Source organism: Oncorhynchus tshawytscha, linkage group LG28, assembly GCF_018296145.1.
Source record: "Oncorhynchus tshawytscha isolate Ot180627B linkage group LG28, Otsh_v2.0, whole genome shotgun sequence".
NCBI lineage: Eukaryota > Metazoa > Chordata > Actinopteri > Salmoniformes > Salmonidae > Oncorhynchus > Oncorhynchus tshawytscha.
Genome location: NC_056456.1, coordinates 19,907,807 through 19,925,700, shown reverse-complemented (window position 1 = coordinate 19,925,700; position 17,894 = coordinate 19,907,807). Strand labels below are relative to the sequence as shown.

Genomic DNA, 17,894 nt, shown 5'->3' with positions numbered 1-17,894 from the left:
GAAATATATTTTCAATTTAGAGAGGTCAGATTTTCTCAAGGTATCCCTCATTATAAGTCATGTACAGTCCCTTAGATTATCATAGTTTCCGTAGGTCTATACTAAAAGGCATATCATGAAAATACGTCCTCTCATCACATAAGCCTACACCTCTAGATTTCAAAGTGCAAAAATATTCAGCAAGAATGCAAGATGCGTGTCTTGTCAACAGTAGATCAAGGTGTGTGCTAAATCACTGATGCTATGAGAGAAGAATGTGCAATGATATTTTGGGAAAGACCAATGGCAAAATGTTTTATTTGGGTAGCTGAGGGGTAGCTTGATCGTTGCGTAGGGGTGCTTGCAATCGATGGTGTACATGTGTTCAAATTACATTCTGTCTTGGGAGTGTGAATGGCCCACTGGGCACACACGGGTTGAATCAACATTGTTTCCACATCCCTTCTAGGCTTTTCCCCTGGAGCCTCATGGGTAAAGCAGGTCTACTACATCCATTGGCCTTAATTTAAAAAATCCAGTGGGAATTTGCCCCCACGAGGAATTTTGCTTCTACAAGTTACAGTGCCTTCAGAAAGTAATCAGACTCCTTGACTTTTTACAAATTTTGTTGTGTTACAAGGTGGTATTAAAATTGATTTAATTGTACTTTTTTTTATTTTTACAATTTACACAAAATATTCAGTACGGTCAGAATAGAAGAACATTTGTAAAACAATTATGAAGGATAAAACACTAATATCTTGATTACATAAGTATTCAACCCCCTGAGTCAATATAAGTTAGAATCACCTTTGCCAGAGATCACAGCTGTGAGTCTTCCTGGGTAAGTCTCTAAGAGTTTTGCACACCTGGATTGTACAATATTTGCACATTATTCTTTAAAAAATTATTCAAGTTCTGTCAAGTTGGTTGTTGATCATTGCAAGACAGTCATTTTCAAGTTTTGTCATAGATTTTCATGCCGATTTAAGTCAAAATTGTAACTAGGCCACACAGGAACATTCAATGTTGTCTTGCTAAGCAACTCCAGTGTATATTAGGCCTTGTGTTATTGTCCTGCGGAAAAGTGAATTTGTCTCCCAGTGTCTGTTGGAAAGCAGACTGAATCTGGTTTTCCTCTAGGATTTTGCCTGTGTTTAGCTCTATTACTTGTATTTTTATCATAAAAACTCCCTTGTCCTTGGCGATGACAAGAATACATGATGCAGCCACCACCATGCTTGAATATATGAAGAGTGGTACTCAGTGATGTGTTGTGTTGCATTTGCCCCAAACATAACATTTTGTATTCAGGACAAAGTTAATTTCATTGCCACATTTTTTGCAGTATTACTTTAGTATATATTTTACTTTAGTTTACTTTAGTACCTCATTGCAAACAGAAGCATGTTTTAAAATGTTGTTATTCTGTACAGGCTTCCTTCTTTTCACTCTGTCATTTAGGTTGGTATTGGGGAATAACTACAATGTTGTTGATCCATCACAGCCATTAATCTCTAACTGTTTCAAAGTTACTATTGGCCTAATGGTGAAAATTCTGAGCGGTTTCCTTCCTCTCCGGCAACTGAGTTAGGAAGGACGCCTGTATCTTTGTAGTGACTGGGTGTATTGATACACCATTCTAAGTGTAATTAATAACTTCACCATGCTCAACTTATGTGACTCGTTTTTTATTACTGAACTTATTTAGGCTTGCCATAACAAATACTTATTGACTCAAGATATTTCAGCTTTTCATTTTTAATGAATTTACTAAAATTTCTAAAAACATAAATCCACTATGACATTATACAGTATTGTGAGTAGGCCAGTGACACAAAATCTCAATTTAGTCCATTTTAAATCCAGACAGAACAAAATGTGGAAAAGGGGTGTGAATATTCTGAGGGCACTGTACATGCTAGATATAGACTTTCTCTGTATATAGGCAGACAGAGAAAATAGACAGCAGTGAGGGATGTCAGTCAGGAATACTTGAGCTAGAAATGTCAGCGTGTGTGAGAGAGAGAGAGAGAGAGAGAAGGAGAGAGAGAAGGAGAGAGAAGGAGAGGGAGAGAGAGAGAAGGGGAGAGAGAGAGAGAGAGAGAGAAGGGGAGAGAGAGAGAGAGAGAAAGAAGGAGAGAGAAGGGGGAGAGAGAGAGAGAGAAGGGGAGAGAGAGAGAGAAGGGGAGAGAGAGAGAGAGAGAGAGAGAAGGGGGGGAGAGAGAGAGAGAGAGAGAGAGAGAGAGAGAGAGAGAGAACAGCTCCAACTCACTGATTGACAGAGACAGGCTACTAGGCCTACACCAACAGCTGAGTCTAAGAATGGTGGCTGGGCGGGTGTGGATACAGTACACAGGTTATAGATATAAATAGAAGACACATGGAGGAGACCTAGTTATTTAGAATGTTACTGACATTTACAGTAGAGAGTTAAAGAAAACAAAATTAAATCGTGGAACTGTGGGCCAACCAATTCAACTGGGACAGTATTTGGGAGCTCTAGCGCTTACTATAATCAAATATCGTTGCACAACTTCACACTGCTCATAATGAGTTGAAAGATATTATAAACAAAGTGCGTACTCAGCATTAATGTAGTCTTTTTTTTTTATGCACACAAATACCACAATAATCACATTAACACAGTAACACACCATCACATCAACAGTGGGGTACTTGCTGATTCACTCAATACATTCTGTAACCCCTAAAAATGTTGTAAAGGTAATGTGACACCTGCAACGGAGGGATTTTCCAAAGGCGAGAACATTATGTCCCACTCTGTCGGTGTCGATGAAAGGGTGAATGGGTGGAGTGAGACGGGAGCTGAGGGGATGTGGGACAGAGGAATCTCTAACTTCAGCTCTAACAGTTGGACTTTACGGTTTACTGTATGAGCACAAGGACAACGAACACGCCATTGTGGATTAGCATATTTTTTAATGCTGCATGAGCAAGAGGTGGGCAGTTACCTCAGCAATAACAGGAAGAACAGTGGCAACACGTGGAAGTAAATCCAAAGTGGAAACCTAGTCAAGGTCAGACAAGGCAGGATTAAAATATTCTTCAACAGTGGAAAACTGCAAGATATTGAATAACAAATTAAGTGCAACATTTGTAGAAATGGGATGTACCAACTGTGTTGGATACAGGAGGTGAACAACTGGATTTGTGCACATTCAAATAAGTGAGCTTCTGAAAGTCAGAACACCTGCTACTTTATTTAAGACATCTACACATGAAGAGTTGAATGTCAAAAACTTGCAGAAGATTGCATCTCGATTGAATTACCAAACCTTTGGATTGATTCAATGAAACGTGATTTACACCAACTAAAGGTATTGGTTTTGGATTATAACATGCAGGATTGGTCAGTCACACGGGCATAGTAAGCAATACAGAAACAACAACCTACAGGATCATTGGATACACACATGAACTATAGCGTATAGTTTTAAAGCCAGAGGAAGAGATAAAAGCTTCATTATTGTTTCAGTTGAGACTAGATTTAGTCAGTTGAGATGTTTCTCAATACCCTTCTGGTGGTCTTGACTGACCTGGCAGCCGGACTCATGGGAAGTGCCAATTTCCGCCGCCATTTTCACCTGTTCTTGTCAGGCCTGATTGTGTTTGGACCTGCCCTGAGCATGTGGGTCTCCCAACACAGCATCTTTGCCAAAAGGACAAATTTTCTTTACAGGTGAGGACTAAGACGGGCCCAAATAACAATGCCTGATTGCCTTATTGTTTGTTTCAAGGTCTTTTTCTAAAGTACAGCACCTTCAGAAAGTTTTCACACCACCTGACTTTTTACATATTTTGTTGTGTTACAGTCAGAATTTTGAGATTTTGTGACACTGGCCTACAAACAATACCCCATCAATTCAAAGTAGAATTATGTTTGTAGACATGTTTACAAATTGATTAAAATGAAAAGCTGAAATGTCTTGAGTCAATAAGTATTCAACCCCTTTGTTAAGGTAAGCCTAAATAAGTTCTGGAGTAAAAATATGCTTAACAAGTCCCATAATAAGTTGCATGGACTCACTCTGTGTGCAATAAAAGTGTTTAACATGATTTTTGAATGTCTACCTCATCTCTGGACCCCACACATACAATTATTTGTAAAGGTCCCTAAGTCGAGCAGTGAATTTCAAACACAGTTTCAACCACAAAGACCAAGGTGGTTTTCAAATGCCTCGCAAAGAAGGGCACCTATTGGTAGATGGTGAAGAAAAAAAAGAAAACATTGAATATCCCTTTGAGCATTGTGAAGTTATTAATTACACATCGGATGGTGTATCAATACAGCCAGTCACTAAAAATATACAGGCGCCTTCCTAACTCAGTTGCAGAAGAGGAAGGAAACTGTGCAGGGATTTCACCTTGAGGCCAATGGTGACTTTTGTTTACCTTTATTTAACTAGGCAAGTCAGTTAAGAACAAATTCTTATTTTCAATGGAAGGAAGAGTGGGTTAACTACCTGTTCAGGGGCAGAACGACAGATTTGTACCTTGTCAGCTCGGGGGTTTGAACTTGCAACCTTCCGGTTACTGGTCCAACGCTCTAACCACTAGGCTACCCTGCTGCCCCACTTTATAATAGTTAGTTAGTTTAATGGCTGTGAAAGGTGAAAACTGTGGATGGATCAACAACATTGTAGTTACTCCACAATACTAACCTAAATGACAGAGTGAAAAGAAGGAAGCCTGTACATAATAACAATATTCCAAAACATGCCTGCCAGTTAATTAAAACTATGTTCCAACCATCTTGTCATTTCTTTACCATTCAGAGCATTCCTGCGCTCAGGCTGGGGATGGACCTGCATCTTCGTCGGCTCCTTTGTCTTCCTCCTTTCCTTCTCAGTGCGCAGATCCCTCGTTCTCTCACTGCGACACCTGTCCAGGCTGGTGGTGGCAGGCGTGCTGTGGGTGGGGTTCCGAAAGCTTCTGGATGTCCTTGAGAACGCCACAGGGAGCTGCTACGAGCCCCTCAGCGCGGTAGATGGCCAGCCCACGGTGGACGGCCAGCCCTTCCTACTACTTCGGGAGGGGGCGAGCAAACAGTTGTGTGTGGGAAACGGCATGCTGTGGCGTGGCTATGAGGTCTCTGAGGACATCTTCTTGCTATGTCTGTGCTGCCTGCTGGTGGCAGAGGAGACGGCCGTGTTCGGGCCCTACCTGACCCTGGGTGGGCCCTCGGGGGCCCCGCTGCGCCTGCTCTTCCTGTTCTGTGTCACTCTGCTAGGCCTCTGGATGTTCTTGCTTCTCTGCCTGCTGGCTTACTTCCCCGCATTCCCCACACAGATCTTAGGAGGGGCTCTGGGGTGTCTTAGTTGGAGGGGCCTGTATCAGGGCTGGTACCGCCTGGGCCCCAGCTGGTACTGTCCTGGACGACCAGGGGTGGGACTCTTCACCACGAAGGAAGGGGGGAAGCCTGAGTGAAAGAACGAGAGGAATGGTTATAGGCATAAACACACCTCATTAAACTTAGACACGAAGCTAATGAATGTGATGTCTTTTTCAGGAATGAATTAGGGGCTAATTAAACCCTGTACAGAATTTTAAATCATTTTAACTGATGTCAACTATCATAAAGTTATTGTACTTGATGAGAAATATTTGTTTGTGAACTTGTCTACAAGCAGTTTTGTGATAAATAAAATTCTTCATACAATTCGATGGCTGCCTTTCAGACCTCAGGTGCCATCATTTTGCAAATGCCCATGCATATCAATATGGTATTAACTAGGCCTGGAACACATTGTTACAGTGCATCTGACCATACAGCATTCCTTACATAATGCTGTATCGTTTTGATTATGCATCTTTGACAGTGCAGGACATGTACAGTTGAAGTTGGAAGTTTACATACACATAGGTTGGAGTCATTAAAACTAGTTTTTCAACCACTCCACAAATTTTTGTTGACAAACTATAGTTTTGGCAAGTCGGTTAAGACATCTACTTTGTCTATGACACAAGAAATTTTTCCAACAATTGTTTACAGATGAATTCACTGTATCACAATTCCAGTGGGTCAGAAGTTAACATACACTAAGTCGATTGTGCCTTTACACAGCTTGGAAAATTCCAGAAAATGATGTCATGGCTTTAGAAGCTTCTGATATACCAAATGACATAATGAGTCAATTGAAGGTATACCTTTGGATGTATTTCAAGGCCTACCTTCAAACTCAGTGTCTCTTCGCTTGACATCATGGGAAAATCAAAATAAATCAGCCAAGACCTCAGAAAGAAAATTGTAGACCTCCACAAGTCTGGTTCATCCTTGGGGGCAATGTCCAAACACCTGAAGGTTCCACGTTCATCTGTACAAACAATAGTACGCAAGTATAAACACTATGGAACCAGGCATCCATCATATCGCTCAGGAAGGAGACGCGTTCTGTCTCCTAGAGATGAACGTATTTTGGTGCGAAAAGTGCAAATCAATAGAAGAATAACAGTAAAGAGAGACCTTGTGAAGATGCTGGAGGAAACAGGTACAAAAGTATCTATATCCACAGTCAAACGAGTCCTATATCAACATAACCTTTAAGGCCACTCAGCAAGGAAGATGCCACTGCTCCAAAACCGGCATAAAAAAGCTAGACTACGGTTTGCAACTGCACATGGGGACAAAGATCGTACTTTTTGGAGAAATGTCCTTTGGTCTGATGAAACAAAAATAGAACTGTTTGGCCATAATGACCATCGTTATGTTTGGAGGAAAAAGGGGGAGGCTTGCAAGCTGAAGAACACCATCCCAGCCGTGAAGCACGGGGATGGCATCATGTTGTGGGGGTGCTTGGCTGCAGGAGGGACTGGTGGACTTCACAAAATAGATGGCATCATGAGGGAGGAAAATGATGATGGATATATTGAAGCAACATCTCAAGACAGTCAGGAAGTTAAAGCTTGGTCGCAAATGGGTCTTCCAAATGGACAATGACCCCAAGCATACCTCCAAAGTTGTGGCAAAATGGCTTAAGGACAACAAAGTCAAGGTATTGGAGTGGCCATCACAAAGCCCTGCCCTCAATCCCATGGTAAATTTGTTGGAAGAACTGAAAAAGCGTGTGCGAGCAAGGAGGCCGACAAACCTGACTCCGTTACACTAGCTCTGTGAGGAGGAACGAGCCAAAATTCACCCAACTTATTGTGGAAAGCTACCCAAAATGTTTGACCCGATTTAAACCATTTAAAGGCAATGCTACCAAATACTAATTGAGTGTATGTAAACTTCTGACCCACTGGGAATGTGATGAAAGAAATCAAATCTGAAATAAATCACTCTACTATTATTCGGACATTTCACATTCTTAAAATAAAAGTGGTGATCCTAACTGACCTAAGACAGGGAATTATTACAAGGATTAAATGTTGGGATTTGTGAAAAACTTTAAATGTATTTGGCTAAGGTGTATGTAAACTTACGACTTCAACTGTAGGTAAGAAGGAAAATTAACTCATTGTGATTTTAGTCAAATCAGACCAAATGTGTTGAATGAAAATGTTAAACTTTGCATAAGCACCACTTTTCCGTGTCAAATTACAATTGGATAATAGAGTCTACTACTGTACTTAAACAACTTCAACATGTTTTTTCCCCTCCAAGTCAGCTTTAATAATACAATTATTTCAAAAGCTACAGGCACAAAAAAAAGCTGACATGAATTACAAGTCTAAGACAAATAGACAAGTTGTATAACATGAAAATGACAGGTGCATCATCTTTTAAATGCATTTAAAAGAAAAAAAAAGAAACCCACAGATTAAGCTAAAGTAAAGGTGAGATGCAAGCTTTTGAAATACAAGCTTAAATGTAAGCTTCTCATTTTTGAAAAATAGTTACACCAACATTTCTTTACATTTTCTTTCTGAAGACAAGATGGTACCCAAAACAGTGTGAAATAAAAAACAAAGTGTCTGGGAGATGACGAACATTGGTTACTTGATATAATCAAATTAAAAGGGAAGAATCAAGTTTCGGCAAAAAAAAGATCTAATAATAATAATCTAGAGAGACAGAAAAAAATAAGCAAAAGACGTGGACAATATATACAAATGGCCAATAATGTAGCTCAGAAACATAACGCGTCTCTACTGGTGATTTTTTTTTTTTTTTTAAACAACGCTGACATTTTCTGTGTGACTGCTCTTTTGGAGAAAATACACTTCATACTAAATTCATAGGACAAGTTGAAACAGATCAGGAAGTGGAAAAAGGAGGGATTTTTGAAGTGATGGTATCCAGTGGCTGCCAGTGACAGTTCATTAGTGAATCATAGAGCTCCTCACTCCCCTCCATGTATTCTTTGTTCAGTGCATCCACATCCAGGTGAGGATTGGGTTCTGGCAGGGAAGAGAGGGGAATGAAGAAGAGTAAATAAGTCAAGAAACCAAGGGTTTTGAATGCAACAGAGTCAGGCAAAGGTAACAATACATTTAAAAGGAAGAACAAGAAAGACCTTATATCTGAAACACATTGCATTTTCCTTTAGTGCATGTGAAAGTATAGTGAAGAGTTACCTTCTGCTGCCTCTTCTTCAGGCTCATCTGTGGACTCCTGTGTTTGCTAATGTGAAAAACAAGACAACACAAATGAATCATTGTGAACACCTGTTAGCATGAAAAGCATTTTTAGACAGATTTCATTAGATTAAGAGACAGGTTATGGGAAATTATGAGGAAAGATCCCAGGAGCATGTAAGGAAGCCTTACCTCTGAGGAAGTCTGCATGTCTGTGGGCATGGGGGGCATGCCGATGGGAGGTGGGGGTCCCATCATCCCATGGGGGCCTAGAGGGGGGTACCCCCCGTAGGGACCGTACCCACCATAGTTGTAGCTGTTGTACTGGTCATAGCCCCACTGAGGGTAGTAATTCTGGTTGGGTTGTTGATAGTATGGCTGTTGGTAATTGTTGTGGTAGGAGTTGTGGTTCTGGTTGTTATAGCTGTTCATTTTATGGCTAAAAAGCAAGGAAACAGGAACAATTTATGTTAGGAGCAGTGGATGTCAAGTTAGGAGGACAATCACACATAGTATATTAACTTTCAACAAAGACAGACCAGCATGACACTAATTGACCCTAATACAGTATAATTTATACACTTATTTCAGAAGATTAGAACCATACCTCTTGTTCACAGCTATGCTGATCCTGATTGGTTTCGTCCCCAGGCCTGAAGCATTCTGACACTCATCGATGGCTTTCTTCTGTTCGTTCTCATCTTCAAACTTGATGAAGCCATAACCTCTGCGAGAGCAAGCAAAATGCTAAAACCCTGAGCACACATTCTGTCCGAACTCGCCGTATCATGCTAATCAAATGCGTAATTAATTCGAAAACAAAAATGGTATGGTAGAACTGAAACTTGTTGTTTTACTTTTAATATGAAGTAGCATCACTTCAATTGTGAGTTGCTCTTGCTTACCCTACATGGGGAAAACAATAGTTTTAGCATAAATGTCAGAAACAAACTTTTCCAGTATTTTGGGGGAAATATACCAGTGGTAAACAGTGGTGAAGATACCCAACACAGTAGTATATATACACACACATCCAATGTAATAAGAATTGTTATTGAAACAATTGTCTATTGTTAAAACGCCATGAGCTTCTACAAGGAATTTAAAATGTAATGAAATGTCAGATTAATTCAAATTGTGTTCAAAAGCAGGTGGTGCATAACTAGCCTCACCAAATAACATGAATGTATAAGTCTGTTCAGCACACATACCTGGAGTTACCATACTGATCAGAGACCACTTTGCCTCCTTTGCAGGAAGGGTACTTCTTCAAGAAGAACTGATGAAGCTGGTAGTCGTCCACCTCTGAAGACAGATCTCCCACAAAAACTGAAAATTCCGGGCTGAGGTTGCATAAAAGACAGACACAGAGAGAGGGATTACGAAGGTGAACCAACACCAAACCATCTAGTGGTTTCTTTCGCACAATCTCAATCTGGAGATAGAAAATATCACACAGAACAGTGTGATATACTGCGGGTTCCAACAACAGTTCCAACAACAGAATCATGCATCAAATGAGGAAGAAAGTAAAACAGCTTACCCAGCCTCTGGCCGTTTCCCGTAAGTTGCATAGTTTAACTTAAACTTTCTGGGCTATACAGGAAGAAAGAACAAGCAATCAAGCACCTTCAAAGACAAATGCGTGTAGTAAGGACATATATTGCTGGAAAATAAAGAGTATATTATTAGAGAAGAACATTTTATTTGGTTTACATACCTCCACCACCCAGAACAGGCTTTATTCCATTCGTCAGTTAGTTCCTAACAGAGTTTATTCACCAGCTTTAAACAAAGTCAACTTACAAACAGCCTCAACCACCTTCATCAGGAAGAAAACGGAGCTCAGTAACTTTGCAGTAATGTAAATCTGAGATACTGTATTCCGTTCCATCAACCTCAAATTAAGGTGGGGGCCAATGCTAGTGAAGCTCCGCTATCAACAACACATTTGAAACTAAAACTAGAGGGTGGTTGTCCGCTAATACATCTTCAGTAAGTTGTTCAAATGAACTATGAATTTTAGAAATGTCAAGCTTATGATGAGTGCTCACCGGATTTGATCCAGGAACTAGCTTCCCATTCAGTTGGTGAACGCATCGGTCAACGCTGGTTTCGTCTGCCATTTCCACAAAGCAATAGCCCGCTGAACCACTGTAGAACAAGAGATTGTATTAGTGCCAACAGTGTGATACAACAACATTTTAGAAACGGGACAGAAACCCCCAATGTGGGGTAATAAATATTGCATTTTGAAATTACAGTATCAATTCACAGCTCTGTGGTAAGTAAACTAAGTACTTCCCTAAAATGACAACAGGAGGTTCTAGAACAACTGACATTTAAGGTTAGGATAGCCTGGCATTGTAGCTGATAGGGTTAAATTACTCACAATGTATTTTAATTACTGACTGATTCTAATTTGGGAAAGTAGTTGCTTGATACATAGTCCACACTATTTTATGTAGGCTATTTAAAAACAAGGAAACACATGGCATTACTTGACTACATTACACAGAGGTGTGATGAACGTACCCTGTTACTCTGTGGGTAATGATCTTAACACCATACGCCGTCTCGCCCATAGTGCTGAAGGCTTGTTTGATGAAATTCTCATCCATGTATGGGTCCAGCTTTGAAAAAGATTGTGTAGAGTTATCTGTCTGTAAGATGTACACTTGCAAATATCCCATTCATATCCATGAAATATAAAGCTGGCTACAGTACAAGCCAGGAAATAGAGAATAGTGAGAGAAGGCCTGGTTAGGCATAATGTTAGCAGTGTGGTTAAAGTTAGGTTTAAAATGTTGCTATAATTATGACTTTGTGGCTGTGGTAACTAGTGACGACCAAACATTTGTTGAACGTAATTCAATTCGTCAGACACTTCCTTCACCATGGAGAGGAGTTTAGTCAGCTATGATAACTAGTGATAACCCAAATGTTTAAACAAATGTCTGCTTGGGCTCAGGAGTAGTTGTAAACACGTTAGACTATTACCAAAGACAGGTTTAGAAACTCTTGATATTATTAGGTCCTCTACTACTAGGCCCAGCCAGGGCAGCGAGCTAGCCAAACTGTCGGGATTCGGGAAACATTACTTTTGAGAAGTTAACACATTTTAATTCGGTACCTAATACGTCACTGGCTGTATCTCTTGTCCTGTTTTTAAACGAACGTCCACATAACCATACAGATTATACACTTCACATCACAACAATTGGGGAATTTAGCTAGCTGACGTTAGCAAGCTAGATAACGCTACTAGCTAGCTAGTCTCCTGTAGCTAAAGTAGCTGGCTAAAACGTTTGCCTTCAGTCAGTTAGTAACAAGACGATTAAAACAGAGCGAACGTACATCACCCATCCAAAGGCTTGTCATCCTGTTGAACATATTGGTGGTTTATTTTCGGGGTGTATTCTACAAACACGAATATGTAGCTACTAGTAAGTTTTATAAATTGATAGCTCTTCCTGCTGAAACTGGTGCTACTGAAATCAAAGATGGTGAAGACCACGCCTCCGGAAATTCGGTTAGCTAAATAAATGGACTAGCAAGAATTGACACATCTTGAATTCATTTCCGTATTAGATTATGTAGGCGACTTCAAAATGATTGACTTTATAGATCAGTGTTAACAAAACAATAAACCTCAGTGCCAGTGGTTTGGACCTTATTTTCGCTAGGGGGCGATGTGGATTCTATCCGTCCTTCGAAGAAGTGTGACGACATTTTCTTTCGGCTTTGATTATTCAGGAGGGCAACGGCTACCTTTTCCACCAATCATAGTAACGGATGCTATTCTGCTTCCATGGTAACCTCCCAAATCTTTTGAACAAACCAATCACGACAGCGCATTTAGTAATTTAAAGAAAGTTCGTCATTGGTCGTTGAAATTTTAAACCTGAGCTGCGGCAGAAAGGAACACGTTTCAGTGAAGTTGGTGAGTTGATTTTCCCTTCCAGTAGTTCTAAAAGTACATTTTTATCATCAACGACGTGTGGAATTAATTTTATAGTAAGTAGCTCACGTTTGTTAACACCTACATTTGGGTTTTGTTGCATGGAATGTAAATAGTAAATGACGGAGAAAGCCAGCAAGTGTGCTGGCAAACGTTAGCCGTTCAATTATAGCGTCAGTGAATTAGTTTTCTACGGTTAGCTAACATGCACGTTTAGTTAACAAAATATACGCATTTGTTAGTGTAATTTTTATAAACTACTTGGTTCTATTCTTGCAACGTTACCCTGTAGGAAGTCCGAAAGTCAGATTCAGACATGGCTCAATTTGGATTCGACAACGACATTCACAGCATTCTGAAGCTGGATATGCCAATCACAAACGCGCCCATGGCGAGGTGGCAGAGAAAAGCCAGTTCGTCGATGTCGACCAGCTGTGCCAACACCAGCGCTCTATCACCTGGCAAATCCGGAAACCGATCTCTTAGTCTGTCCAAGACGCCCAGTAAAACACCAGGTGACTAGCTGTTATTTTTGTTTTTCATGTTGAATCTTGCTCTACAGTACTTGCTTATGTGTACGTAGGTAGTCTCTTTCAACTGTCTATAGGTGTGGCACTGTTAACAATCTGTTTCACCAAGGGTTCTATTACTAATCTGCCCTTCTCTCTTGCTCAGGTAAAAATGGAAAGACACAGTGCACACCTTCCAAGGCAGGTGGTGACCGTTTCATTCCCACTAGAAACAACAAACAGATGGATGTGGCAAGCTTCCTGCTCTCAAAGGAAAATGAACCCATGGACACAAACCCCTCAGCAGCAACATCTGTGAGTCTTTTCTCTAACATTTCCAATCACGTTGTTGGTATGTTGTATTGTAGCTAAACACAGGCAAATTTGTCATTGTAGGAGAACCAGAAAGCATGGTCTGTTACACTCAATGGATATGACATTGAGGAGGCAAAGATCTTGCATCTGGGAGGAAAACCCTTGAATGCTCCAGAAGGTAGGCCTTCTGTTGGGAATGATAGTGACTTGATGTCAGTTGCTTGCTATCAGAATCTGGTGTCAAATTCTCTTTTCTTTGCAGGTTACCAGAACAACCTAAAAGTTCTCTACAGTCAGATTCCTACCCCAGTCTCCACCAAAAAGAACCGATACATACCATCAGTGCCTGACAGAATCTTAGACGCTCCTGAACTCCGAAATGATTTCTGTGAGTCCTGCCAATACTGTACTACAAATGTCTAAAAACCTGTCTGAAGAGCAGGTACCGATTGACTTAATCTAGGGCTGTGTGTCATAGATGCTCCTGAACTTCAAAATGACGACTGTCTCCTAACACAGTAAATGTCCAGTAACCTACCTGGGAAGTAATCCTAGCTGTGGGTGTAACATGCGCCTGCCGTAATGCATAAATCCAGTGTTTTACATTTTAGTAATTTGTCAGCTGCTCTTATCCGTGGAGGGGGTGTGGGATTACTTCAGATACTCTTTGAGGTGGGGTTGTTTTTGGAAGATGGACAGGGAAGCTGCTGTCCTAGCTTGAGGTGGAAGCTGTGCTGCTTCCGGTGAGAAGTTTGTATTCTACGATGTTGTAGAGCATGAACTTGCAGGAGTGAGTCACTGCTTTGATGTTGGCAGAGAACAGGTGTTGTCCAGGGTCCGGCCAGGGTTTTTTGAATTCTGGAGGTGTCAACTGTGATGGTGAGGTAGGCCTTTCCCTGGAGGAAGAGTAGCTTCGTCCTGTCGAGGTTAAGCTTGAGGTAGTTGGCTGACGTCCAAGCTGAGTTATCTTCCAGGCTGATATGACGGAACTGAGTGACTTGGTGTATAGAGAGAAGAGGTCCAAGATTTCAATGGGAGATGGAGTGACTAACTGGCCACATCAAGTTGATCTTGTCCTTTTTGTCTTCGGACTGATCTAAATTCACTCAGGGTGGAGATGCGCATTCTTTTACTTTGTTAAAAAGCTCCATTTACCTCCGTCTGTTCCCACAGATCTGAACCTACTAGACTGGAGCAGTCGGAACCTTCTAGCAGTTGCCCTTCACAGCAATCTTTATCTGTGGGACGCCACCCAGGGTGACATCGTCCTACTGATGAAGATGGAGCGGGTGGAGGACTACATCTGCTCTGTGTCATGGATCAAGGAGGGCAACTTCCTTGCCCTTGGTACCAGTGACTGCAAAGTTCAGGTGAACTGTCTGCCGTGAACATACCCAGTGCTCATCTTACTGAATTGGGCCTTCAATGCAATTTTGTGGTGTTAAAGAATGATTTAATGCCTTTTTTCCCTTTTGTATACATATCACCTGAATTTGTCATTGTCCCTAGTTGTGGGATGTGGAGAACCAGAAGCGTCTACGCAGCATGTCTGGCCACACTGCCAGAGTTGGCAGTCTGAGTTGGAACAATCACATTCTTTCCAGGTAAAGATTCATGTCTTGGGGGGGACGGACGGACGACTGACTGTATGAATAGTCAGTCCCACTTAATGCTTTTGCTGTGATTTTATTGTCCCCGACAATGTCCATGTTGTGGGCAAATTCTTAGGTCGTAAATGGTTGTGGTACGTCTTGGCTCGTTCAGTGTGACATGGATCTGTCGCTTTGAGTACTGCTACATGCGGTCGTAGACCCCTTGAAGAAGTTATACCGTGTCCAATTTTTGGGGGGCTTTATCGTGCAGTGTGGCTGGTACGAGCCGAACCCAGCGACTGACATCTAGGAACACTTCCGGTACAGAGTATGCACACAATATGATTCTTGTGAATAGTCAGATTAATTTAATAGTTCTATTTAATGTTTAGGCTACATACTGTGTCAGAACAATTTCCTGAATAGTCTTATTTACGTGACGCATCTGAAATCAGCCTACCTGATGGGATTATAATAAATGCACAATCTCCAATCAAAATAATGTTCTACCACAGCGACCATGCTATTTTGAGGAAGCCTATTTGATTTAGAGGTTATTTGAAAACGTTCTACAATGCCTACTTTCAGTTATTTAAATTCAATATACTTGCGCATAAGCATAGTGAGGCTGGTGCTGGCACATGCTCAGATCAAATACACCACTGCAGTTGACAAAGCCTCGCAAGACTATCACAGAATGTGACGCCAGAACTGAAGCGAATTGTACATCTGGACAGGATGATAAAGATTTTAATTTGGTAACATCAGTGTGACGTGACAAAATGTAAAAGATGGAATCCCATGTAGTCTGCCACAGCCTTAAGTCAGTCCCTCCTGGATATTTTTTTGTTGTTGTGCCTGTGTCCAGAATGTTTTGATTTGGTGTTTTTATTAACCTGCTTGTGATTTACCTTTTCCAGTGGCTCCAGATCTGGTCACATCCACCACCATGATGTAAGGGTAGCAGACCACCACATCTTCACCCTGTCTGGACACTCTCAGGAGGTGTGTGGGCTGGAGTGGTCCCCTGATGGAAGATACCTGGCCAGCGGCGGCAACGACAACCTTGTGTACGTGTGGCCAGGTGTGCAGGAGGGAAGCGGCCAAGGCAGTAATGCTGTCCACAGCTTCAATGAGCACCAAGGTGCAGTCAAGGTAAGCAAAAAAAATAATAACTAAATGTAATTATTGGTGCAACGTGCTAAATAAACTACCATGTTTGAAGGATGGAGTTGGGATTGAATAAAAGGCCACAATTTGATGCACTTTAAAGTCCACTTACTGTAAAGAGATGCACAACCACTGTTTTTTACTAAAATTCCTTAGGCTTTGGCCTGGTGCCCATGGCAACCTAACATTCTTGCGTCTGGAGGGGGCACCAGTGACCGTCACATCCGCATCTGGAACGTCACCAGTGGCTCTTGCATCAGTGCCCTGGACACTCAGTCTCAGGTAACTGCACCCATCTTGATCCCTAGTGGGATTGTCTGTTCTGAAGTCTCATTCAATTTTGTGCTAGATTATATTCCACCTCCAAGGACCTGCTGCTCAGTCATAGCGACATGAATATTTGCATACCAGTCACTTTAAAAAAAAGTTTACTTTGCATAACTGCAATGCCTTTGCGATCAGACGTTGACTGGTGGTCATATCTGCCTTACAGGTGTCCTCTTTGAAGTTTGCGCCAAACTACAAGGAATTGGTCTCCGGCCACGGATATGCCCACGACAACGTAGTCATCTGGAAGTATCCCTCCTTGACTAAAGTGGCAGAGCTCAATGGTGAGTGTCTGGCCTGAAATGATGAATCTTGTAATAACTTTACACAGAGCTGTTAAGTTTGTCATTGATGGATCAGTTGACAAGGACATTTTTTTTGCCTAAAGCTGTAAAATCATCAAAGAGCCTGATGATAATGTCCCTCACCCCAGCTTTCATAACTGGGTAAACATGAGCCTAATTTAAACTAAATTTGATTAATGTCGATTTAATTAATGTAGATTTAATTTGCTTAATGTCAATGCTGAAGCATTTTGGGCATGTAAACCTCCCAATCCAGCTCTGATTCATGTTTAAAGATGTGCTATGCTGAAATTGCTCTGCCTCTTCTTGGTTCCTAAAATTCTATTAGTTTGCTTAATTTCAGTTTGTGACAAAATAAGTAGGTATAGTGTAAAGAATCATCTAAACTGCTGTGAAGTCTTTTCCGTAACCAAAAGGTACATTTTTTTGGTGGCAGTGAGTAGGTCCGGAGTGTGCAAAATTGAAAGTAAAATAGCACATGTTTCCAACTGTAGCCATTCTGGGGTAAAAGTTCAAAACTGAAATCTTAAACTTTTTCTCCCCCCCCAAAGGTCATGAGGGCAGGGTCTTGAACATTACCATGAGTCCAGACTGCTCGACTATCGCCACTGTAGCCGGTGATGAAACTGTCCGCCTCTGGAAGAGCTTTGAGCTGGATCCAGTCAAGAAGAAGGCCAAAGAGAGGATGGTGAAGTCCACCAGCAGCAGCATCCACCAATCTATCCGATAATCAACCTTTTTGTAATGTGTGTTCAAGTTATTGATAAACTCCTAATTCTTTACTAATGTACAAAATGTTTATTCGCTGTAAAATAAAGATTGCCACTTTTAAATTTTCTTTGTTTGAATATTTTGCAGCCTTGCTATTCGATGACAAATCTGATTTTCCAGTTAAGAAAATCTTCAAGTATTATAACCTGGGTAGAATGTTGTGAAATACTGTCCAGGCCCTCATTCAATGTGAAACAGATTTTCTTTGCTGAAACCATATCAGCTTCTGCTTTTGATTCATTTTTCTGTGGTTAACATTATTTTGAAGTACACCTGAGTTTATTGGTGATGCGCTAGTTGAATGTGGTCTTATTCATAAATGGCTCTTTAACCAAGAATGGTGTTTTCTGAAATGCATAACTAGGGCTTGATTATTGTTAAGTCCAGCCAGGTGGGATGGGTTCTAGGTCATGTACAGAACGCT

General features: G+C 41.1%; 3 protein-coding genes across 4 annotated transcripts; 2 read left to right on the top strand and 1 right to left on the bottom strand.

The window, feature by feature from the left end:
- Positions 1–2,684: 2,684 nt before the first annotated feature.
- Positions 2,685–5,667, top strand: fitm1l (fat storage inducing transmembrane protein 1, like). Its single transcript, XM_024391510.2, has 2 exons — positions 2,685–3,682; positions 4,779–5,667. The coding sequence occupies exons 1-2, from the start codon at positions 3,504–3,506 to the stop codon at positions 5,428–5,430; spliced, it is 831 nt and encodes a 276-aa protein (XP_024247278.1). The 5' UTR covers positions 2,685–3,503; the 3' UTR covers positions 5,431–5,667.
- A 1,921-nt stretch (positions 5,668–7,588) lies between these two features.
- On the bottom strand, positions 7,589–12,187 carry LOC112226872 (tRNA selenocysteine 1-associated protein 1-like). The gene is made up of 9 exons (XM_024391509.2): positions 11,878–12,187; positions 11,056–11,153; positions 10,575–10,674; positions 10,064–10,116; positions 9,732–9,863; positions 9,128–9,247; positions 8,713–8,959; positions 8,521–8,566; positions 7,589–8,343 (listed from the first exon to the last, which is right to left on the bottom strand). Exons 1-9 carry the CDS (start codon positions 11,911–11,913, stop codon positions 8,201–8,203), a joined length of 975 nt encoding a protein of 324 aa, XP_024247277.1. The 5' UTR covers positions 11,914–12,187; the 3' UTR covers positions 7,589–8,200.
- A 167-nt stretch (positions 12,188–12,354) lies between these two features.
- LOC112226871 (cell division cycle 20 homolog) lies at positions 12,355–17,537 on the top strand. 2 transcript variants are annotated; one of them, XM_024391507.1, is made up of 11 exons: positions 12,355–12,463; positions 12,774–12,996; positions 13,157–13,305; positions 13,387–13,483; positions 13,568–13,693; positions 14,479–14,675; positions 14,815–14,909; positions 15,818–16,052; positions 16,224–16,349; positions 16,561–16,678; positions 17,251–17,537. In XM_024391507.1, the coding sequence occupies exons 2-11, from the start codon at positions 12,798–12,800 to the stop codon at positions 17,427–17,429; spliced, it is 1,521 nt and encodes a 506-aa protein (XP_024247275.1). In that variant the 5' UTR covers positions 12,355–12,463; positions 12,774–12,797; the 3' UTR covers positions 17,430–17,537. The 2 variants fall into 2 exon arrangements, with proteins under 2 accessions (XP_024247275.1, XP_024247276.1); XM_024391508.2 differs by having other exon boundaries at positions 12,455–12,537.
- Positions 17,538–17,894: the final 357 nt, after the last annotated feature.